Source organism: Pieris brassicae, chromosome 8 (genome assembly GCF_905147105.1).
Source record: "Pieris brassicae chromosome 8, ilPieBrab1.1, whole genome shotgun sequence".
Taxonomy (NCBI): domain Eukaryota; kingdom Metazoa; phylum Arthropoda; class Insecta; order Lepidoptera; family Pieridae; genus Pieris; species Pieris brassicae.
In genome coordinates, this window is record NC_059672.1 from 10,860,521 (window position 1) to 10,886,185 (window position 25,665).

Consider the following 25,665-nt stretch of genomic DNA (forward strand, 5'->3'; position numbering starts at 1 on the left):
TTCTACTAAGGCCCATTGAATAGCGATATTAGTTTAACACAATACCTTTATGTCCGAACGTCGTCCACCAATGTTACTAGAAAACTTTATATAAACTTGTGAAAATAGTAGAACTTTTAACTGTATCGCATAATTTTAAGTTAATGTACCTATCGTTATACAATTGAGTTTCTATTTAAATAAAATTACGGTGAAAATATAATTGGAATTCATAAGTCGTAGCTTGAAAGTGATGTACTAAAGTAATTATAATATTACTCAAAAAACTATAGTTGTATAAACACACCAATTAAAACAGGGTTATCAAAAAAGGGTTATCAGTTAATATTGTTGTAATTGGATGATCTGTGATTTAGGTTTCCAAATCTTTTCTCATTCATTGTGAGGTGATTCCTTTGCTTTTATTTATTTATTAAAGTTTACCGTATAGATTTAAGAATGTTAAAAACTCTTTTATCTAAAATGAATTGACTATTTAGGTTAACATAAGTTACAAAAAAGAAATATTATAAACATACCAGAAATTTTTATTAAGCCGAAAATAAACCCAGCAAAACAGCGTATTAGGTTCGTGATAGACACTCAACAATGCTTTCTTTAAAACCGATAATCCCACTACTGAATATATCCAGCTCCGGAACTGTTTAATCCGTTATAATCGCGAAGAATTCGAAAGAGAGGTAAATTGGAATTTATATATATATATTAATATCTGAAGGAGGCAAACAAATGAAAGAACGAACCTCGCAAGCAATTGCGGCCCGGCTCGGCCAAAAAAACAACTATTATTTTAGAATAATATAATGTTTACAATATCTATTGATGGTCTAAGATTTATTTTTTAGATTTAAAATATAACACCTTTTCACTATATGCTAAGTACGTGATTCTAAATGTGTCATTTTTCGTAAGTTTCATGACTTGTTACTAATTACAATTAAAACACATATAATATTTATTTTGTGATTTCTAAAAATGTTGGAGTTTCTAAGCTAAGAGAACGTCGTTCCTGGGGTACCGGGTTTGATTCGTGAAAATTATAATTGTTCATACATAATATTTCTGGGATAAGATTGTAATTGCCCCTCAGTCTAGCAGTGGCTAGAAGACTTACAAATGCGTTTGCTGGCTTTTAAGAATCCGTCTTTACTTGAAAGATCCTAAGTCGTATTGGGTTGCAAATATCTCGATGAGCAGTTGGTTCCACGTAGAGGTGGTTGGAGGCACATATACATATTTGCAGCTTTTGGAATTATCATACGTCTTACTTTATTTTCTAAAGTCGGCCAAATTTAAAATAGGTTTGATTGGTCATTTTATGTCGGGATATTAGTTATTTTTAATAACTACTATTTATTGAGCTGGTAAATGTGTTTTTCTACACACACAGAGATAATGTATGTAAGCCTATATTATAGTTATTTAGAAAAATTATGTATAAGAATTTATTCTTTCGCCGATTTATTTCTTATATATATAAAAAAATATCTTATATTTTGTACTATCTAGGGTTCAAATTCAACTCTAATTAATGAATTTAACTGTGCGATAAGAATGACCCACTAAAGAAAATAAAATCAACGAGACGTTAAAGCTATCGCGTGATATATTTTAAAAATACGTATGCGAAATTGCAAACATTATATATTTATACACATTTTCATTCAATTTAAAATTTTCTATTAATTTATAGACGTCAAATCCGCAACATCTTATAATTAAATAATTTTGTTATAATACAATACACTTAATTCACTAAATTAGAACATTTTATTATCTATGAATTAATATTACTTACCAAAGATAATTAAAAAAGAAAACTGGAAAGACTAGATAGATTTGAAATCGGAACTCATTCTAAAACACAAAAGTCAATTCACTCTATGCACTTTTAAATTTGGATTTTTCTAAGTAACGCACGCTTTACCGCTTTCTCGATTCTGCGATACTCGACTCGACTGTACCGCGCGTGACGGATAAATGGCAGCGGCACCTGTCGGAGTCATCTCCACTTGTATCGCACGGGGATGCATATTCAAATTGATCGATTCGATAGAACATTTGCGTTGCGTGTGGCTTAAAACCTTAACATTATGTTATCTTTAATGCGATTGAAATGTGGCATGGAAGTTATTACGGGAATTATAATACAAATATAAAACCTATAAGTATTATCAATGACAAAGTTTAATTGTCTTTGGTATTATCAAAAGTTATAATATAAAGTAATAGATAGATTATAATAATATAAATAACATGTACCATTCATAAAATTCGCATCAGAAAATCTCAAGGGCATATGTTTGTTGATAAAAATATCTTAATATAAAAGTTCGATGACCTTTGGTCGGTATGCTTTAAGAATATTTTCGTTTTGTAATTTATCAAAAGCTAAAGCTATCTTACCGTAGATGCATACTGGACCCTGTCAAATATAAAATTGTATTCTTTCAAAATATGTAATCGCTTGGTAAACACATTTTATTGAAAGCTAATCACCACACAAAAGAAAATCTGGGAGCTAAGGGACCTCGGTTTAAAATTAAACATAGATATTTGATTGATGCCTGTCAAACCCAATGACAGTAGCTATTGATTGGATCATTATAATGTTGCTTAGCTGTTTGTAATAACGCGTGGGAACTTTTACAATTTAATATTTAAACGTCTAAATGTTTATAAAGTTTTGTATAAGTTTCAAATTTAATATGTTTTTGAAAGAAAAAATAAAAAGTTACTGGCAGCGGTGGGATTCGAACCCACGCCTCCGAGGAGACTGGTGCCTTAAACCAGCGCCTTAGACCGCTCGGCCACGCTACCGATACTGCGTTGTTTAAAATATCGGATTATAAGCTAAAACATGTAAAACTACCTATTTTATTTTAGTTCATACTCGTATTGTATATGAAAAATAAGAAAGATTTATATTTTTTCAATTTTAAACAATATTTCTCTATCATAATCCTACATTATTTATTTCAATAATATTAAAAAAAGGTATGTTCACTAACGTAATTAATAAGTTCACGTTAAAACAAATAAGTTTTAGAAAATAATGTTCCTAAATAACTTTGTTTTATTTTTTTATAATTTTAGTAAAGTAAGTTACAATTTTTACAATCGTATCTCGAAGCAATTTTCCTTAAAAGTGTTCCAGACATTTATCAAAAGATAGCGCGAGCCTATTATTAGAAAACATTTTATTTTGTTCACCGCTATCACAAAAGAAGCCTACACAATTGAATCATTGTGAGCAAAATCTATGTCAATTATTTAAGAATTTATTTGAAATCTTGGGTTCAAATTAAATAATAAGGCTAATTTTATACGGGTAATTAGACTATAATCTGGTAATTAACTAATTATGGTAAAAGTTACATGTATAAAGATAAGTTGAGGAGGAATTTTTGCGTTTGCTCCAACCTAAAGGAAAAATCCTCGACTAGTTTAACCACGACTGGCCCGAAGGTCCAAGAAGTTTTTATTTAAATTAATCTCGCCCTAAGCCCTAAAGAAACTGCTCAACTCGGGCTATTTTGGCGAGCCTAGCTCAGCTTGAATGAACATTTTCCTCACGACAAGGGCGTCTCCCGGGAGACTTGGGCCTCAAATACACAGGAGTGAGTGAACTACGCATTAATAGACCTCGCCTTCCCCGATCAAGGCGGTTTTTACCCTAGTCTGAATGAGGTTTTTACCGTAGTAGAAATGTATGTACTGCTATTTTATCATGCCTATTGCTGACACATGGCAAGCATTTGTTTTCTTATTTAGTTATCTTTCATTGCTATAATTAATTACTTTAAGATATGAAGGAGCATGATGATTGCAGCTATTGAACCTATTACGCTTTGTGAAAAACTTTGTAATTTAAAAGAGTGACGGAGAGTTAATGCCAGCTGTTCCCATCCATTCTACCTCTTCATATGAGAGCTGGCAGTAAATGATATTTTGATTTTAATCAAATAAATACTACAAAAACAACTCAAATTTTAGCTTCAACTGCTGTCAGATACATCAATAATTTTTGAACCCACTGGGTTAAACGATTTTTAACCCTGAACTTGTGAGAGAGAGCATGTCATTTTCATGTTTCTATATGCGCAATTAAAATTGCTCCGATGATAGAAAACAGTGAATGTAATTATTAAAAGTAAGTTAGTTAGTTTAGTTTTTGTTTTATTTTTTTTAGTCACCGGACCACGCACACTGTAAAGCACGCGAAACGTCGGAAAATTTAAAATTATGTAAAATAATTATAAGTTTATAATAATACAAATAGCTTTAATCCGGTTAAAAAAATGTTTTCTTTTAATTATATTTTATTAACAAAATATTACGATAAATAAAATAATTTTTCCATAGTAATCTTTATTGAAAAATTCAACTAATAATAGACACCATTATACAGTACATTATTGTATGTACAATTACACACAAAATTTATATATGCAGCCTTATTTCACCTCGTTAATCGAGATCTCTGCTTATATACACCTAAATTATAAATTAATAGCATTAAGAAGTTTATTTTAGCATCGAAATTGCACAAATAAATTTAAATCAAATATACTAAAGGGATTGCACAACCGGCCGGTCATAATTTTCTAGACATAGTCCAATAATTATTATTTTCTTTGATTACTAAATACGTATACTATACTAAGTACTATTATACAAATATGATGTACGAATTGATATGTATATTTACAAAACCTTATTCCTTATTGAGGTATAATTCGGTGGCTAACGTCTAAAAAGTCTTTGTGAAAATAATAAAAAAAATACATGACTTAAATAATCTTATAACTAATTATGAGCATTCTACAGATTGAACGTATGTCGAATCGTCCAATTTTGAGTTATTAGAAGTGACTGAGGCTCTGCCGTCTCTACCAGTCACAATAGAAATAACACTTTTATGTTCAGAGTCACTATCACCACTTAATATAATGTTCGTTTCACCTGCGAAGCCTGAATCAATTTGTTCTTGACTTCGAGTTAACTTCTCTCTGTTTTCTTCTTCCAGTCTTAATTCTTCATACATTCGTTTAGAGTCATTAAAGTTTCCGAAGAATACTGAATCAGTTTCTACGCTTTCTCCTCCAGATTCACTACGACCGTCACCCAAGGACTCTAACTCATCTGTATCTGATTCTATCAGAAGGCCCTGACTCAAGGCTGGAACAGGTTTTGAAATTATATCTGGCGTTTGCTGTTTTGGCTTTAGTTGCATTAGATATCTTGTTCGACGCTTGGATTCGTTAGAGTCAGTGCTCAAGTAACCTGAGTCTTCTGTTTTGGGTTTATTTAGATCTAGTCTACGCGTTCGTGTTCTTACTGAACGCCGACCCGATTTACGAGTCTGTAAGTTCTCAATTATATATGGAAATTTATCTCTTTCTTCAGAGGATTGGTAGCGATCACTATGGGGGCTATTATGTATTGAAGAATTTTTTGAAAGCATATCTAATTTGTGCTTGTTTTGTAAAATTTGCCTCTGATCACTTTGGTCGTTAGATCGTAGTAAATCTAGCTTTTTGACATATTCTGACAACTCTTTTGGATCATGTGGAATACTTCCTCGTCTTTCATAAACTCCTACTTCACCACCTGGATCTCTATTTTTTGCCTCATAAATTTGGCGTAAGCTACCAATCTTTCTTGTAAACGCCGATTCGGGCGGAGTCTTTTCTTTTTGGGCCTGGGGTATATTGAGTTTATTTTTAAAGCTTCCCCCTGACTTTAACAAAATTTTTTCAACACACTTTTTGTTTTCTTGTGTCTCCATAATTTTTTTTGGCTTACGATCAAGCGTATCTGGATCAAAGTCTTCTTTTTCGGGTTTTCGTTCTTCTATGGGGGATCCACGAACTTCAATGGTTAATGGTCCTAGATTTTCAATGTTATTGTAAATAGGTTCAAAACTATGTACAAATATATCTTTAGTATGCGACGCTCCTTTAGTGTCAGTTTCGAGAGGCACCGGCTGCAGTGACGAGAAATTACTATCAATTGCATTTTTTAAATCGCGCCAACTACGGGAGAGCCTCTCCCGCGATTTTTGTAAATTCTGTTGATTCGGAATATCATCCTGTTGAGATAAATCAGAGCCAAAATCAAGTGAAAATCTTCTGTGTTTATTACCTCGTTCTAAGCTATCATAGTCTATATCAACATCTCTTGACATATAAAACTCTTTTCTGTGTATATTTGGTGTCGTGTCATAATCTGCCGCAGTAACTGGTATAATTATTTTCGGTGTAGCTTGTTCGGGTAAAATAACTTTATCATTTAGAGGATCGGGTGCTATTCTTTGGCATTTATTTAACTCTCTAATTACTGCTCCCATCTTTTCCTTTACTTCCGGTAAGACTGGTTCTGGTTCATCGTCAACGTTTGGCAGTGCTGTTGGTGGTGGAGGTGGAGGTGGTAATTTCTTTCGAACTCGTCGAGTAGCATGATTTAAATCTGTTCTTTTCTCATGTTGTGTGAAGTTAGGATTATTTTCATTTATGTCGATTCCACTTTCTGTCTTTGATAATGTATTTTCATTATTTTTGTTCGTGCTTGTATCATTAAGTATTTCCTTTAAAATAGATTCGGAAATTATTAAAGTTTCACATTCTTCATTACGAAGAGTTTCTGCTAGATTAATACGCATTTCATCTTTTTCTTTTGGCTCAATAACCCTGGGTGTTCCACTTACTTTAGCTACTTTAGTCGATTTAGGCACATGTGTTGGTAAAGGAACGTCTTCTAGCCACTTTTGTACAATCTTTTGCTTATAATCGTCACTAACACATGTTTTGCAAGAATTAGACCGTATCAGTCCTGTATTTTGTCCCCTACTACTGTCACAACCTGGACATCCACCGCAGTGGATTTGTCTCCTACTATTTTCTCTTTTGAGACTGATCGCGCTAAACCTTCTACCACGTCGTGCACATGGAATATCCCACCCAAGATCTATGGTATGATACGATTCCTCTTCAGCAATATCTGATAGATTAGGTATGAATCGTTTTGATGTCATTTTTTCTTTTGCAATTGACATAACTTCACGAAGTTTATTAAGAAAATCGATCGCAGCTGGAGGTGGATTCTGAAATCAAAATAATCAATTGATTTAAACATTAATCTAACAATAAATATGAAATAAAACATTCTTTCATACCTTTAAGTGTTCGGTTTCAAAAAACACAGGATTAAAATATAACTTTCTTCTAATAACTGGCTCTTCGTTTGTTACTTGAGGTATATTCTCAATGAAGTTATTTTCTATGTTGCAATGCAAAATTGAAACATCTGAATGTGGAGCCTTTTCCATTTCTGGCGATGTAGACCTTCTTTGAAATCTTTCATTTAATCTCTCGGGAGTAGATGCAGCTCTTATGTTTGGTCTCGTGGGCTTCTTTCTTTTCGTATGCACGACTGCTGATACTACACTAGAATTTCTTTCCTGGAACTAAAATTAATATGATAATTGTAATTGAAATTTATGTGGTTATAATTTTTAATGTAAACAAACTTACTTTATGATAATTAGAAGGAGAAGAATCAATTGTGTCCTCTGTCTGTTCACTGACATCAGACAAACCTGCTTCATTTATATAATCCCCTGTCATTGTATCTAGCAAAGGATTGGTTTTCAGTCTCTGCAAAACAATCTAATATTAGGAAATTCCACTTTTCTAAAAAAAAAAAAAATTTAGTATACTTACCATACTATCCATATTGATTCTCGAATCAATAGTTGAACCATTTTCACTGATAGTATTGGTAATGTTCAATTCTGGATCCTTAGACTTCCTCCTCTGTTTCTGCTTATAATGTATATAGAATATTATACCAACAGCGTAAATGAAGACCAGCATTAGTACACACACTCCAATAGCTAGAGATTCTAGGACGCTCAAGCCGTGGCTTTGTGTGGTTGGCTCAACTGTCACCGTTTCTCCAGCATGGAAAGGAATTGATCTTACATCTGAAATATATAATAGCTCTACATTGAATTAAAAGAACATCTTACTTACTCTTTGTCTTAATCTTTATCGAAGAAAAGCAGAAACTCACCAATCAAATTGCAACGGCGTTGTGCTTAAACACTTAGTGATATTTTAATAATTATAGCTAGAATCGAGAGAAAGTATAGTTCACATATTTTTAAAGATTAAAATAGCGTATCTGACTATTTCACAAATATCACTGGAAATTATTAGAATCTGCGAACCGCCCTACACAATTAAGTTAATGAATATTGAATCGGAGACCAATAATAATCTTGCTAATAATTATTCACTATCATTAAACGTGTAAATGATTACCAAGTAGAGCATTATGCGTTGCGCCGGCGACTCGAAACGCAGCGCATGACGTTGCAAGTCTGGCGGGGGGCGGAGCTGAACACAGCACGTGAGCTGCCACCAACCTGCCCTCCAGTCTTGCGTGTAACGCTGATGACCCTTTCCACTGTAACAATGTATAGAATTAACACGTGTTAGAGCTTAGGAAGAAAGATTATTAATTTATTACAATAAAAAAAGAATGACTTTTGACGCGTTAGGGAAAATTGTTGAGAGTAAATTTTTACGAAGCGCGCGCAAATCACAAAAAACCGAAATCCTGATATAAGCATAGTCAACATTAAAAAATAAAAGATGTCCATTTCTTTAACTATGCAGAAATATTTTTTTTTGTGATATTTAAATAAACTTTATCTATCTACCTTTTTTCTATATATACCTTTATATACCTTATATATACCTTATATACCTTTTTTCTATTATTAGTGTCGTTTTTTCTACAAATGTAGAATAAGGGGAAAGATAAAATTTTTAATCTTTTTATATTTTTATCTTTCAAAGAAGTATAACTTCTAACGCGTGTACATAAGTACACAACATGTTTTTTTGTATATTTATTTTACAGAAGAATATAATAAAATTATAATATGTAACATTAAACGGTGTCCTTTGTATAAATCCTTCATAGAGATAATCTCTGTCATTTGACATTAATAATTTTAAGTTCTTATAATAATTTCTACGTAACACTAACAATTTTATAAAATTACTTACCTTAACTAACTTAAAATAACATATATAGATAAATATTACAATATGTTTGCAGTTGAAGAATTACTTCTACAATCATACAGAAATCATGCCTCATGCCTCAACTCTAAACAGCGTTACATCGATTATTCCTGTATCGTGCAGATCAAAATGAAATGAATGTGGACATTTCGTACAAATTGCTTTTTTCTCGCCATGCCTTATCAAAGAATTCATCGAGTGTCGCATTTTACACCCACTATGTTTGATTACAAATTGAAGGGATGCTTTGCATCAAAGACACCGCTTACTTCGTATTTAAGTTATAAATAATGGTATCACACTATAAATCTTTGAATTGTAATGGTGAAGTCGGTTTAGGTTTTCTACATACGAGGACAACTACTACTTTTTTAGCAATCATAATGGATATACCATAATAAAATAAACCAGATGTACTACATCAGATTTCTGTATATATTCTTATATTATGATTCAATTCCTTAGTTTTTTTAATTTATATTTTGCACTCTGAAGAAGGTGTTGGTAACGAGAAAAATTTGAAAAATATTATTTAGTACTTAGGTCGTTCATGTCGGAAAATCTACCAGACACTATGGAATATCATAGAGATATGCTCCATATGATCTATGTACTTACTATACAGGTAGGCTAAGTGAAAAGTGATATTAAGGTGAAATGAAGTTCCCGGGGGCGGCTATTATGTAATTAAATAATTAGAAATATTTATTAATCTTAATCACCGTACATTATAACAAAATATAGAGTAATGTCACGTATAACATGTATCTCCGCAAAATACATTGGTAGGTGTAGGAAAACGGTAGTCATCTAGTCGTAAACGAGACGGTGCCGGTGATTTTAAGAAGCTCGTGTGTATTTTTTCAAAAATTTTATTCTACATTTGTAGAGAAAATGACACTATCAATAGAAAAAAGATTTTTATTGAAAGTTTTAATATAATGCATTATCTAGTTACATAAAGTTTAATTACATATCACAAAATAAAAATTTACTCTCATCATTTTTCCCTAACGAGCAGCAAGAAGTGTAACTTCAAAAGGTCAAAATAATGTGAGTTTTATTCGAACTTTTTATCAGAAATAAAGTGTTGGGTAACATTTAGAGTCAAGAGAACTTTATATAGTTACCGTTAATAGTAAACTAAAATCACTTTAAAAGTCATAGAACTAATGAAAATTTAAATTATTAATACAAAATATATCTTTGTCTCATATTTATTGACTTTCTCAATATAGCAAGTCATACTTTTCAAGTACCTAGACATTTGAGTTTTTGTGACGATTGTATTAAGATAAAATGAAGCAATGTTGGCTTAGCGCGCGACTCTCATCCCTGATGTCATTGGTTCGAGCTCAGCAATAAAACTTGCTCGCACGGTAACATCGAACATTGGTAGACAGTACAGGTCACCCCAGTGCTGGAGCTTATTCATAGACATAAACATAACATTTATTACTACACACATACACACAGAAACACATATAATAACAGTAATCAAAAAATAAAAATAATTAAAAAAAAGAATAATAATAGAGAGATAACATTTTTTTTAAGAAAAAGGTTTAATCGTGTAATGCGTGTATGCTGTGGTTGTAATTGGCCCTGGCTCAGCATTATACTGAGGAGCAGAGTTGTTCCACAGCGCTGGTCATTCTGCCAGAGACAACAGGAGCTAGTTTGCGCTTCAGTCGCAAAAAAAACAAATAAGAATCTAATACTCAGTAGAAAATAAAAACGATACTCTACGATAATAGACGATTCTCGGACACACAAACATAGTGTCAAAACATTATAGAACATTAAGACTGTTAATAAATAATAATGCTAGATTGTAATTCAAAAAAAGACGCACTCTTATTTGTGAACTTTATTGTAGGACAAATATAGTTGTATAGTATCTATTTTTAATTATAACAGGATAAATAAAAATGTAATATTTTACTTCAGGTCCAAATCATAATTTTAAATCAAATATATTATATAAATATTTACACCAAAGTAGATACGGGTCGAATTGTAATCAGGTTTCTAAAGTCAATTTAAAAATAAACAATACCTATTGAATATTATGGATATTTCTGCTGACATTTTTTGTATCTTTTTAATGAACTTAATAATAATAACGTAATCGCAATTGTATGCAATCGATTTTCGTTTAGTTTATATAATTTATTGACAGCATATATACTAAACAATAAGTATTATATATTACAAACCTATTTAAAGATTATTAGGACATAGTAATAATAAAAATAATTAAAAGAATATGGTAAACAAATTTAAAAAGTTTGGTCTCTGTGGCAGTGTACCTTTGACGCTGGCAGCATTTCCTCGGTATATTGCAATAGTAATACGTTGAGCGAGGAAAGCAACAGCTCTGGAGTCACTGGTACTATCTACCAAGCGCCAACTTAAATCTTTAATTAGCGCAGTGACATAATAACGTCGTTTGTATACCGAATTTTTTTGTATATATTTTTTATCTTTATCTGCGTTATATATATTCTCATTCAATATTGTATTTTATTTGTCTTGTACCAATGTATCAGTGTGACGAGCGTTGGCAAGCTGTTATAAATAAATATGTTTAAACCATAAAGTGGATTGCTGGTAAAAGCAACGTTTAGTACTTAAATTATAACTACAATTAATGGACCCTTAAATATTTGATAAAATAATTTAACATGCAATTTTTATGTGTATTTTTATTAAGCAATAAACGCCGTTTGATAAGTGTTTATGATTATTAAACAGGTGAATGGATATAAACATTCGTTATAAGGAAAAACTTAGCTTAGGCGATTTGAATTGTTTTGCTATAAGAAGTTGAAGGTCGAATTCCATCTGATGGATGAAGCGGACTTCATATTAATAATATTTCATAACATGATCGAATGTCCTGCCCGTTGTCCTGTTACTTATGATAAAAAATTAATGTCAATGCACAGCTGCCCACTGAAGTATTTCCGAACAAATTCGACTTAAGGTCCTTCAAGAACAGAATTTTATTTAATATTTCAAAATTACCAATTCTGAAAACAACACGCATATGTGAGCCTTCTGGCATTGAGAGTGTCCGTGGGCGGTATCACTTAAAATCAGATGATAGTCCTGCCCGTTTGCCCTCTGTTCTATAAAACAATTAGGTAACCTGCGATAACTTTCGAGTTTTACAGACACTGGTACCAGCATACATGGGAGGTCCAATATTACCGTCATATTATCAATATAAATCTTCAAATAAAGATATAAAAATCTTCCTTACTCCAGAAAAGCGTAGATATAAAGAAAGTGTCACGAGCTCCCCTCTCCCTACGTCGGGAGTTAAAAAAGATATTTACTGACAAAGTTCGGATCATCATACAATTATAAGTTATATGCCAAAATGTTATTTAGTACAAGAGAAATTTGGAATTAACATATCTGCATATTGTTGATTCATTGTATTTTACCTTATCTACTTTTAATAAGCAAATATATTGTATTTGATATAAAAATTTACACGTAAGAAGATATGGGTGGAATTTTAATCAGGTTTTTAAAGACAATTTCATAATAAACCAATACTTATCACATATTATGGTTATTTCTGCGACATTTTTTGCATCTTTTCAATCAACTAACTATCACGCATTTTTAGAATTCACCTGCTATCGCGTCTTTCAAGTCATAAGCGTTAAGGGAAATAAAGCTTTCATCAATTTATAGGTCACTAAAACGGCCAAATCTTTAGAATACTTACGTGACCAGGCAGGGGCTTTGGGACTTTCAGGCCAACCAAGTTTAAGGTAAAATTTTAATATGAATTATATTTTTTTACATATTCTATGTATATAATAACTGCATTCGTGGTACATAGGCTGAGCAATGTTGGCCTAGTGGCCTTATCCCTGAGGTCGTTGGTTCGATCCCCGGCTGTGCACCAATCGACTTCCTTTCTATGTGCCCATTTAATTTCGCTTTAACGGTGAAGGAAAACATCGTGAGGAAACCGGCATGCGGTGGTCCAAAAAGTCGTGTCAGGCATAGGAAGCTGACCTGCTTGCTTATTAGATTGACAAATTACCACGAAACACATTTAGAAATCTGAGACTTTTATTTTTATATCTGTAGTTGAATATGGTTATAGCGGAATGATTGCAGAGCAGTTTGAGTTTTGAATTAAATTGTCATTCGAAAAGTATCGATGTGTACCAAATTCAAATCGTTTAACAAATAAAGACCACCAAGCTGAAGGCTTTGTTCCAAACATTAATATTAAAAAACATTATTTTTTTATGAAGAGCTCGCGTCAAACGGACCGGTATTTGCTCCCGATGAGATAAAAGTTTTACGAGCTCGCGACTGCACATTTACGTTATGTCCAAAGCGGCTGTATTGAGATATTCCTGGATGTGATCACTTAATTTTTTTTATATAAAACAATTGTCATAATTAAATGAAAAGGACTGGCGGCCTTATCGCTTTCGAGCGATCTCTTCCAAGCAACAACTGTGAGAAAAACAGTAAATTATTTAAGGTAAGCAACCAGTATTTAGACAAAACTAATGGAACAAAAAGCAATTAAAAAATTGCGTAAACAGTGATCAGTACAATATTTATGAAAGAAACCCATAAAAACGTAAAGTGTCGATAAATCACGATAATTTTAACTAGGGATACGATATGGACAGGTAAGAATTTATTCTTACATATTTTAGATTCGAATTTTGAAATTCATACAACACTTAGTTATATATTACGTTATTTGTGTAGAATTGTAATTCCTTATGATAAAAATATGACCAAGGAAACAAGGGTTATATGTATAAAAAATGTGAATTTCGTCTCTTAGGTTTGAAATTAACAGTGTCATGTGATTACGAGTATAAGTAAATTGTATATATATATATGCTCTAAGCAAGCTTTCCAATTAGCCGACAGAATGCAACGTGGGCACTATCCGACTTCAGCGATGGTTAGGTGGGGTATTAGCTATGAATGTATTAGGAGTGACTAGACCATACTTTTATGAAAAAGGTATCAAAACATCGGCAAGTGTATCCGTCAAGATACCATCTTTATTACCTTAATAAAGCCCCTTAACAACACCATGTTTAATAATCAAGAATGGTCCTTCCAGCAAGACTCGGCGTCGGATCATAATGTAAAACGTCAATACATTCCATTACGATTAATTTGTGTTTATTAAGATAAAATCCACGATGCCTTTCTCATCCAGTTCACGTGTTATTAAGATCAATGTTTTTGATAATGCTTCATTTTATTAAGTCTCCGACTTTTTGATAAAATCTCAAATTTTGCGAAAAAACGACCAATACTTTAATTACCTATTCTTGATAACGTTGTAATAAACATGTGATAGTAATTTGGCCATTTTGGACTAATATTACATTTAATTAATTCGTACTGGGCGGTTGATTATTGCTGATAAAATTAAATATTACCTCGGAGGTCTGGATAATACGATTATGAAAACTGGCTTTTTAGAAATTCATACGATTTGGACTTATATTCATTGTATGGTACATCCGTAATGCAGGCTTAGCCTTGTTTCCATCTCCTGCATTAGTTTTCCGTGCCAGTTTCGAGTCAAACAAATTCCCGTTCCTGCGACGTTTCATTCACCAAACACGCTAGTGTTAACAGCGCAAAATGAAAGAAAAATTTGTGAGCGATCACAGGATCGAAACCCTTTTTTCTTTGCGTTTCCCAAACAATTATATATTACACAAAGTAATGCAGAATTTAATAGAAAAATCCAAGGTTTCAGCCTTGAACCCAAGGATGCATCGATTGAAAAGACTTACCTGTAAGTATGTGCTGCCCTCATCCCTATACAGGCCGAAAGGGACGTCGTTATCCACCAAATCTCGGAGAGTAACCCAACCAGACGATGAAAGGTACTGAGCACTTGTCACTGCACACACTGAATCTTCTACGTCTGCAAAATGATTAGTTCTTCAGCTTATTTTTATCGGCCTTAAATTACTTTCATCTAAATTTTTATAAATATTTCTAATTTCTGATTGAAATACTTGATAAATGGCGGAGGTAGGAAATTTTTCACTTGAGCTGATATAGTTCCTCAATGATAAGTCTCAATGAGTTGTTAAGCGTTCTGATGGATTTGTAATTTATCCCTTAACAAAAGTGTCCATAGTATTTTTTGTAATAAGTCACAGTTAGTAGCTACAGCTGTTTAAATGCAGAAAGTCAAGTACGCTCAATGTACTACAGGTGAGGTAAGTTTAGCAACAGTAGGCGGAAAGTTGAGCTAAGAATGTCTAGCCAAAGTATGGGGGATCAATGTTAACTAAATATGCATTTGACAATCAGCTCTTTATTTATAGTGACAGAACAATAAAACAAATGCAAAAATAGTTTTTTTATAAATTTGTGTTATGAAAGAAATAGAAAGAAGAAATCATAAAGTAAAATACAGTTAATATTTCAAAAGGAAGAGACTGGCCTACAACACAGGGAATCCTAGTGTAGAGGCTAGTGAACTTTATTTCTCAAATATCCTCTTATGACAACAAAACATGAACATCCATATCTTTTATGCATATTTCATTTAGCATAGAACATGGATAGATCATATTAAGGAAACCGCGGGAGACACATGGCGGACAGTGGTACACTGCAGATGTGACGAGATCTGGACTCCTCCAGATCTCGCCATTGGCCTACGCCAACAAGGGTAAACCAAAGAATTAACAGAGTAGATGATAATAATAGTGATTTGAATGTACCTAGTATCTGAAATAAAAGGTTTTATATATAAGTGACATAAGTGATACTTGTATCTTATGTTCCATAATAACAATGTGTTGAATGATTCTCCGGGATAGCAAACTCAGATCGAATTACCTCCATAATTCGCCAATGTTTCGGGTTTTATCTATGACACCAGCTATGAGAATATTCATATTTTCACCTCACCATAGAAGATGTGAGGAAGTACTTACTTGTTTTTTGTTACATATATACAGTTATTCAATGTAATCTGTTTTGGCTTTCTGTATTGACTAAGTGTTTTGTTTTATAATGTGTATGATAGATGTCAGATTACATGTAATTAAATAAATAAAAATAAATAAGCTAATCAAGATGGACTCTAAATTGTACGCATATTTTTTTTTAGATAACCATAGTAGGTAGATATACAATTTAAGAAATGTGTAAAATTAGTTTATTACCTGTAAAAATTATCTCTTTCGATGGATATATGATTTGGCCCTTCAACGGTAGGAAGACAAACGGTATTTGGGGCTTTGTTGAACCCCGACCGAAGCTTGCCATAGGACATTCTGAAAAGAGGTTTTTGTTAATATATAGGATTATTATATACATAATCAATAAAAATGAGTTTAATGTGAATTGTATATTAAGATTTACTAGAATAATCTAAAACTGAATCCTCCATACATGTAGTGTAAGGTGTGACTCGGCATTAATAAACGGAAATCTCAAATTATAAGTCCCTTTAGGCAAGATAGCTATTATTATAATAAGCTTAAGAATGTCTTTATCTAGTACAGCGTGCGACTCTCATCCTTGAGGTCGTAGGTTCGAACCCGGCTGTGCACCTGGAATACTAATGTGCACATTTAACATTCGCTCGGTAAAGAAAAACATCGCCAGGAAACCGGCGTGTCTTATTCCCAAATAATCGACGGCGTGTGTGAGTCACAAGAGGCAGATCACCTACTTATCTATTACATTGACAATTTATCATGAAACAGATAAATAAATCTGAGACCCAACCTAAAAACGTTGTAGCACTACTATTTTTATTTTATTTTATGTAGTATTTAAGGCCTTCGTTAAACGGATATTTAATAAACTCTAAACCTTCTATAGAATTGTCGCTTCGAGGAAACGCTTTTCAGGGCCGGATTTAGAGAGGTTGCTCCTTGGGGCAACAAAGGAGTGGTGGCTCTAAAATATTTTGCGAATAAAATAAAATAAAAATATTTCAGTTAAGTCTTTCAATTCATACTTTATTGGGAAACCAAGTAGTAGTAGTTCTTTTAGTATTTAACAAACATTTAAATAAAATAAATCAATGGCGCTACAACCTTTTTAAGTCTTGGCCTCAGATTTCTGTTTCATGATCATCATGTAAAAATAACAAACATTTAATCTATTATCAAAAGAAAACTTGTTTATTAGTGTCCACTAGTCGGAATTTGATTATCTAATGTGGGGTCCCCCTGGCTACAGCCCAGGTTGCCCTCCCCTAAATCCGGGACTGACACTATTACAGTAATGCGTTCCACAGGACAATTACAAATAACCCTATCCACAAATTAAATATAATGCATGTGAAAGGTCTCAATTACAGTATACACTCATAGCCTATCGTCTACAATGACATGACACAAACAGTTGTTCTATACTACAATTCAAATTAGCGCCAACACTTGTACGGTGGTTAGTAATTACTGAATTGTTTATTTGATTTCTGTTAAATCTGACCTTACATTGTTCAAATGACCGTCACGCCCTCGTCGTGTACGTGACAAGTTACAACTTTCTTTAGGAACTAACAGGTTCAATGTATTATTTAAATATAGAATACGGTTGGGAATTTAGACCATAAAGTCTATGCCACTAAATTCACAGTCGATATTATGACTCCTGTATGGCATGATTTGTACGTAAGTACGTCTTACATTCAGAATTGAAACTTAGAAATCGAGAAAAACCGAGAATTACAAAAAATATATATTTAGGTGTGGAGGAAGAAAGTGCTCGTGCTGGCCGGCCCGAAGCCAACTGCTTTATGTCGAGAAGTTGTAAATACTCGTCGTTCGTTTCGAGTTTTTTAAATCACCTAGTAAGTATACATATATATATATATATATATACATAATATAATATAATATAATATAATATAATATAATATAATATAATATAATATAATATAATATAATATAATATAATATAATATAATATAATATAATATAATATAATATAATATAATATAATATAATATAATATAATATAATATAATATAATATAATATAATATAATATAATATAGTAATGTCGAAATGTTATGACCATACCGTAAGAAATAATTTTTTTTAATTATATATATATATATAAATATTATTTTAATTTATTACTTTATAATTTTGTGTTGTTTTTGAGGTTATACTTCTTTTGGCATACAAAATTTAAAAAGATTGTTATGTTGTTACGCCAAAAAAGTATAACATCTAACGCGTGTACATAAGTACACATGTTATTTTTCTATGTGTCTTGTGTGATATTAATGTAAATAGTTGTCGCAATTAAGTAATTTGTATTGTTTTTAAATAAAATTAATATTTTGTAATGTACAGTACCGTAAATTTACTATCAATGGCATATAGATTATCTTTTAGCATTTTTGTATGTATTTATAATCTTAGTTAGAATTTTTATAAACTTTCAGTCTATTGATGTTGTATAACGTTAATGTCAACACTGTACCATCTATGTGATTGACACATATGCGTCGATCTTCTCTGAAGGCGGGCGTGTCTTTTCGACATTGACACATACAACCGCTGCCTCCTAGTGCCGCTAGTGCTGTACCATGCGACACCTCCATGCAACGGGTTAGTCCACAGTCAGTGCCTGGAATATTTTAAAATTTTACACTAAAAGCAACGTGTACAAATTTCGTATTACAAAATTCGTTTAAGATTTTTCAAACTAATTATATTTAAGAAGTACTCAGAGTTCCACTAAAACAATACAGTATAAGAAATAAAATTGCCACAAAAGTTTTGAGAAATATAGGTTTTGTAATATTCATTTTTTTTATTATGTAACTGGAGTTATTACAAAAAGATTATTAGAACATTTTAATACTAGAAAATATATTAAAACACTTACCAACTAATGAAAATAAATCTCCCGATGCCATTCGTGTGACGTTAGCTAGCGCCATCTCTCCGTTTGTGTTTGCACTTGTTGTAGTCATCACTAACATCAGAACGAGAACAAGCGCCATCTTACGCCCCATACCAGCTTTATAATATTCCTTCTATGGTTTTTATGTTGTACGACAGATGGCGTTGGTACACAGCTAAAGATTTTAAACCTCGAGGTGGAAACATTTTGTTTAATAATATTTTTTTAATCTGTAACAATAGAAATGTGAAATAAATATTGTTTCGTTGAAATAGGGGAAATGTTAAAAACAGTTCATCATGTTAATTCACTTATTGTAACACAGTTGTAACGAATTCAGATAACTAATTATAATTAATCTAGATCGACGAATTAGCGATAAGGCGGCCTATTACTGATTGCTTTAGATTTATTTTGTGTGTACACTAACAGTGTGCTAATAAATATATAGCATATAAGAAGTGGATAACACATATAGCATATAAGAAGGAGATTTATTTCCCGACAACAAGAATTGTGTCGAGTTGCCTACAGACGCATAAATGTGTTTGCTTGAAGGGTTGCAATACTTCAAACATACAAAACCCGCACTGTTTGACAATCGTAGCTTAGACTAGAAACCAAACAATGTTTTTAAAACTTAGAAAAAGGTTCAGTGGCGCAACAATAGGGTGGCAGGGCTGGCAATGACACTGGCCCCCGACCCAAAGGGAGGCCATTTTTATTGTAAATGTATGCAGGTTTCCTCACGTTTCCTTCGCCAAAAAACTAGCGAATATTTGATGAATGCATTGAAATATTATGTTCTATGGATGAATGCAATACGCATTGGACTAGCGTGTGGACTACAACCATTACCTCTCTTAGGCGAGAGGAGTTATTATTTTGGCATTAGTGGGACACATACAACGTGTAATTGAGTGCTGAAAGTCTCGAAGTTTATTAAAATTAAACTGAGTACAACGTGGTGATTTTTACTGATAGGGCCCCATCAAAAGAAATTGCCACGGGCCCCGAATTAACTTACGAATAACAGCTGTAAAATACTTTAACAGCTGAAATTTATTTTGCAAAGTGTAATTGTTATCTTGTAAAATGGAAGGTGCAGAAGCGACCTAGCAACGGTCAATATACAGTCAGGTACAGTATAACTAAATGAATGAAATCATCAATGACACCTGAAACTGTAAGTATTAAGCATTATATGTAATAAAAAAGTGTGTTTACACTATAAAAAAAGCGTTTCTAGAACACATTTATTTGAAAAAGCATTTGTTTCTAGAACAAAAATAAAGCTCTTTCCAAGTATGGTCTCACCAAGGGCGTTCTCTCATTAATTGAGGGGAGAAAATAAGAGGTACTATATGAGCTAACGCTACCAGTAATAAATTAGGTCTATGAATAACATTGTGCTCAAGGTCGGATTCCGTTATTAATACGTATTAAATTTGTGGTCAACGTGTTCTACGTCAAATAACTAATAAAGTTTATCGCTATTTTCTAGTTAAAAAAACAAACAAGCTACCCGCTGTGCCCGCGATAAGTATTTTGCTAATCGCATTCAAGCATTTCATAAAACGTTCAAAAGAGAAAATTTATCACGTAAATACTTTCGAAATCGGTATATCTTGGAATTAATTATGCATACGATATCGGAATTATGATTTGTCCGTTACAAATATTTGACACAAATTTATTATCGTCTATATCGACTTAACTGGGGTTTTTTAACTAACTAAACAGGTCTGCCACCTTTAAAAGGAACAAAATGTTAAATGTATTTTTATTGAATTGATGTATTTTGATGGAGTTTTTTTTTGTTGTGTTACCTTTGGAGTAGAAACTCTTGGGGTTCAAGTGCACAGGCGCTAATTAAAGATTTAAGTTGGAGCCTGGTAGATACCAAGGTAACACTGAGAATTTTTAGAAAATGAAAAATGGCTTAATGTAGAAAGTTGCCAATACTTCTATTGTTTTTCGAAGTAATCTTCGTTCTTCTCTACACATCGTCGCATTCGATGGAATAACTGAGAAAAGCATCTCTCTAGGAGCAGCTCTTCTATGGCATTTTCGTACGCTTTCAGGGCTCGTAAAGCGAAGTTTATCTTAAGTTCTTGGGTATAAATGAAAGTCACAGGGCGCCAGGTCAGGACTGTATGGCGGATGACTCAGAAATAATCAACAGTCTGTTTTGTGCAGTGCGCTGAAGCATTGTCGTGGTGAAGGAGGATCCTGCTTCGAGGGCCCTGCTCTCGCATTTTATCCAAGACAACAAGCAAACAGCGATTGACATACCAGTCTGCAGTACCTGTCCTTCCATCTTCTAGCACAACTGTCGCGAAATGACCTTTCCGACTAAAGATTGAGGCAATCCTTTTTTTTCTTGACTTCTTCGTTTCTTTACCTTAGTTAGCCGATCATCGAAAGGAAACACCCACTGAGCTGATTGTCTTTTGATTTCGGGTTCGTAGCAATATATCCAGCTTCTATCATCTGTGACGATGTCAAATACAGCATTTGAGTCACCGCCGTTGAAGTTATCTAACATTTGGCGACACCAGTCCATGCGAAGGTGTTTCTAGTCGTCGTGGTTTCGTTAAAGTATGGGGAATCCATCCGGTACAAAGCTTCCTGACGCCTAAATGTTCGAGTAATATTTTTTGAGTTTGACTCATACCAATGCCTAGGCTTGCCCGTATCCGCTGATAGGTCACTCTCTTATTTTCCTCTATCATGCGTCGTACAGCACTGATGTTATCTTCAGTAGTTGCTGTTAAAGGAAGTCACGTGGATCATCATTAAGATTGCTACGTCCACGCTTAAACTCGCTAAACCAATTGTAAATGATGGCACGAGATGAGGCTTCATTAAGAAATGCTAATGGCAGCATATCATAGCTTTGTTGTTAGATAAGCCCACAACGAAAGTCATAATAAATCATTGACCGAAATTATTCTCGCGTTAGGTTCATTTTCACTTGTAACATGAGTTTTAGATTTTCCGCCAATTCACAAAAACAGATGACAAATGAATGCAATATACTACATTAGGTTACCAAAGACTTATAAAATTCAAAATCAAAAAAAGTTTTAATTAGAAACGTTTCTAACTGGCCAGTTCTAAACATTTTCAGTGTACCCAAGTGTTTTGTATACGTAAGTTATTGATACTTTTTGCTTTAGGAAAGTTAATGCTAAGTTCGATGTGAAGTGGAGGAGTGGCCTGCCTATTAGAGATCTTTTACCTATGAAGGCGTTCAAGAAATTTTCTATTTTAAGTAAATTTTACTGAGTAGGGATTCCACTCCATCAAGGATTTATTATGAGCTTCGGCTCTTGTCTTGTCTTCAATATTAAGAGCACTGTTGGCCTAGTGGCTTTAGAGTGCGACTCTCATCCCTGAGGTCGTAGGTTTGCGCCTCCGCTGTACACCAATGGACTTACTTTCGCGCTTTCGCTTTTATGTGTGCATGTTAACATTCGCTGGAACGATGAAGGAAAACATTGTGAGGAAACCTGCTTGCCTTAAAACCAAAAATAAGCCAGCATATGTGAGGCACAGAAGGCCCTTTTTTCTGAATGCAATATTGGCAAAGGAACACTTTCGATATAGCCTTTAATCAAATCTTTATTCAACAAAGTGAAATGATTAAGACGTTTTTATAAAAATCTGGCCGCTTGAAAGGTCGATGTGGTAAAAATATGTCGATTATAATTAAACATAAAAAGTTTGTAAAATACCTACTTATTTTTAGGATTTAACGTGACTAAATCGAGTTTTAGATTTTTAAGTGGATGTTTTATTACGGTTACGTTGCAGCGCGGAGCCCACAGATTGGCGGGCCCGCTTGCTACGTGGCTAATCAATTCAGGCTGCTAATTGAACGGCGCTGTTCAGAGACTAGGTTGTTGATTGAACGACGGATTAGGCCACATATAATATGACTATGGTGCAATACGCCGCTTTAAAAAATTCCGTATCTTAATTTGTGAGGGCCCTTTAAATGCTAATTCGATGATTCTAATGATCAATCTTCATGAATATTCAAAAGCAATTTACGATTATTACCGATCAATTAATTATATTTTAATAATTGTTCTACGTTTACACAAAATTGGCGAATTATAAAGATTTGATTAAAAAACAATTTGCCGCTTCTAGTGTGGTTATAATACTTTTTATCGCTTGACATACTTTTTAAACCAAGTTATTATGATAATATATTTTTTTACGGTTTAACGAATTTATTTCTCGTTCAGAATAAAGTTCATCATAATAGATCATAGTTTAAGCCAGATTACATTTTAAACTAATAGAAACGTGCATCAGAATTACTGAGAGTCTAAAAACTTATTTATTTAATAATTGTATAGTGAAATACTTTTATTACAAAATGTGACAGTTAACTATTACGCTTCAGGCGTTACAGACGACAACATCAGCTTTTATTTGATAAAATAAATAAAGATTCATCAATTTACTTAAAACACACACTTTAAACAACGTAATAGTCATCCAAAACATCTGTTTGAGTAACCTCCGCAAGTAACATTATTTTGAACTAATTTTCGTAATTTTATTTCTTTACTATGTCGTTTAATTCGTAGACGGTAAGCGTAAGTTTCAGTCTTCCACGTCAAAGCTACCTTTTTGACATACAACAGTCATACTTAGCGATAAGTCTCGACTCTGTATCCTACCCAAAAATACCATTATAATATTGTTTTGACCTAAGTTCAGCGATAGATTTCGTTGATTGTTTATGACCACAATTGCCGTAAGTAACTTAAATCATCGAGTAATAAATATACGGGCCTTAGTTTTTTTCTGTATAAATGGATGATAGACTGCATAATAACTAAGAAGTTATTATGCAGCAAAAAAGATCCTGACGTTCATAAGTGTACTTGTTTACCTATATGAATAAAGTTATTTTGGGTTTATGCCTAAAAAGTATTTCAGATCCCAGATTCATGCCATGCTGTCTGAGTGGAGCTATTTTTTAAGTAGAAAGCATTGTTAGTAGTTGAAGATAGTATGTAAGTCTAGTCTTTAATTATTGATTAAAGTATGCTGTAATATTGTAAATAAATAAACAGACATTTTTTAATTCGAACCAGTTCCAGCTTTATAATATTTCTATTAAAGCAATAAATACGCTTTTATATTAGTTAAAAAGTTTCAATACCAAAATGCTGTCGATATCATTAATCTACATGACACTTGACTTCTTTAATAAATAACGGTTATGGCGAATCGTCGGTTTTTCTTGACATAATCTGTGTCCAAATAACACTTTCATACTAATTACAAGCTGAGACCCGTTAGTTAAAAATGACTGAAACGACATTAATTTAACTATGATTTTTAACCGTTATAATCTAAAGCTTGTTTATGAAATGCGAATTATTAATTATTGTAGCATAATGATAAATTACAACACGGCATCGGAATTTATTAGAATTATATAATGCCAAAGTTGCACCTCAGTGGATAAAACTTTGATGTTGATTTTAATTTATGAATCTCATAATATAAATATCTCAATAAAGTCATAAAACGGTTCGTAACCTTTATACTTCTATAACAAAGTGTGAGAAAGTCAAAAACCAGTTTGAAACTCAATACACAATACAATAAAAAGTAACAATAATGTCGCATTGATGTATGGGCAGGTAGCAATTATGTAAATATTATCCAATAAAGCGACGAGTTAACAATGTGTAAGACAGTTATTGGACATTTATTATGGGCCTAACCTATTGTGACAAATCACAAGTCAAAGTTGTATTGGGCACTGGCGCAACCAATGACATAGACCCAGAGCTTGATACATTTAACGTTACGTTTATAAAATCTCACGCGGCACGATCTTATTTTTAAAATTAAATTCGTTAATTTTGCGTTTAAAAAAGTACTTGATAAGGTAGGATATATATATATATATATATATATATATATATATAAACGAGTTTTTAAAGTTAAGTTGTTAAGTTTTTCACATAATTAAACGTGTTGTCAAGTAAAATAATAAGGACATTTCATCACACCACTTTAATTAATTTATAAGTTTGGTTTGTCTTCGAGAAAGGTCGGTTTGAGTCTGTCAAACAATCTTCAGAAAGCTTTCTGTGTTCCTAATATTTTAACATTTTGTAAAATTAGACTTAACTTACTAATAAGTGAAATCTTACACGAGTAGGATACAATAATTAATTGTATTTTTAACTAAACAAATATACAGTATTTTAAAAAAATCCATTTTTTTCTGTTCTCAGACCTCAAGAGCGCTTGACATTTTGCTATAACGCAGAGGTAATACCGAAACTGAAGCCTTCTATAAAAATTGTATGACCGGTATAACCATTGCATCGCTCTCAACGGCTATATTGAACAAGCAAATTAAATTCTATCAAAGTTTTTTTATATGTTAGTCTATGAACTTTTCAACCCACCTAATATGTTTGTAAAACCTTTATCCATCTCTTTGTCTATACCTCGTTGAGTCAGTATTATTAATGATACATTGAAACAAATGATTCTCACTGGTAAATTGATTTATAGGCATGATAATCAAATTGTTATTAAAGAATGATCGAAGTGCTAACTTAATATAATATTCATATTGTATAAGCTGTACAATTAATATGTTT

At 32.6% G+C, this 25,665-nt stretch overlaps 2 protein-coding genes and 1 non-coding gene across 6 annotated transcripts in view; all 3 read right to left on the reverse strand.

The window, feature by feature from the left end:
• The window catches only part of LOC123713533, a 67,341-nt gene extending 65,395 nt beyond the window's left edge, over nt 1–1,946 (reverse strand). For both annotated transcript variants that reach the window (XM_045667246.1, XM_045667245.1), the window contains exon 1: nt 1,799–1,946. The gene's annotated coding sequence lies outside the window, so the exon portion shown is untranslated. The remainder of the gene's footprint in view (nt 1–1,798) is intronic.
• Nucleotides 1,947–2,738: 792 nt separating this feature from the next.
• On the reverse strand, nt 2,739–2,820 carry Trnal-aag. Its single transcript has one exon. It is a non-coding gene; the product is annotated as a tRNA-Leu (tRNA).
• Nucleotides 2,821–4,404: 1,584 nt separating this feature from the next.
• The window catches only part of LOC123713502, a 68,006-nt gene continuing 46,745 nt past the window's right edge, over nt 4,405–25,665 (reverse strand). For all 3 annotated transcript variants that reach the window (XM_045667200.1, XM_045667201.1, XM_045667202.1), the window contains exons 2-10: nt 18,995–19,242; nt 18,587–18,733; nt 16,304–16,414; nt 14,912–15,045; nt 8,328–8,472; nt 7,725–7,987; nt 7,536–7,658; nt 7,178–7,468; nt 4,405–7,105 (exon numbers count right to left, since the gene is read on the reverse strand). In XM_045667200.1, coding sequence (XP_045523156.1) covers nt 4,814–7,105; nt 7,178–7,468; nt 7,536–7,658; nt 7,725–7,987; nt 8,328–8,472; nt 14,912–15,045; nt 16,304–16,414; nt 18,587–18,733; nt 18,995–19,124 — 3,636 coding nt within the window. In that variant the 5' untranslated portion in view covers nt 19,125–19,242 and the 3' untranslated portion in view covers nt 4,405–4,813. The remainder of the gene's footprint in view (nt 7,106–7,177; nt 7,469–7,535; nt 7,659–7,724; nt 7,988–8,327; nt 8,473–14,911; nt 15,046–16,303; nt 16,415–18,586; nt 18,734–18,994; nt 19,243–25,665) is intronic.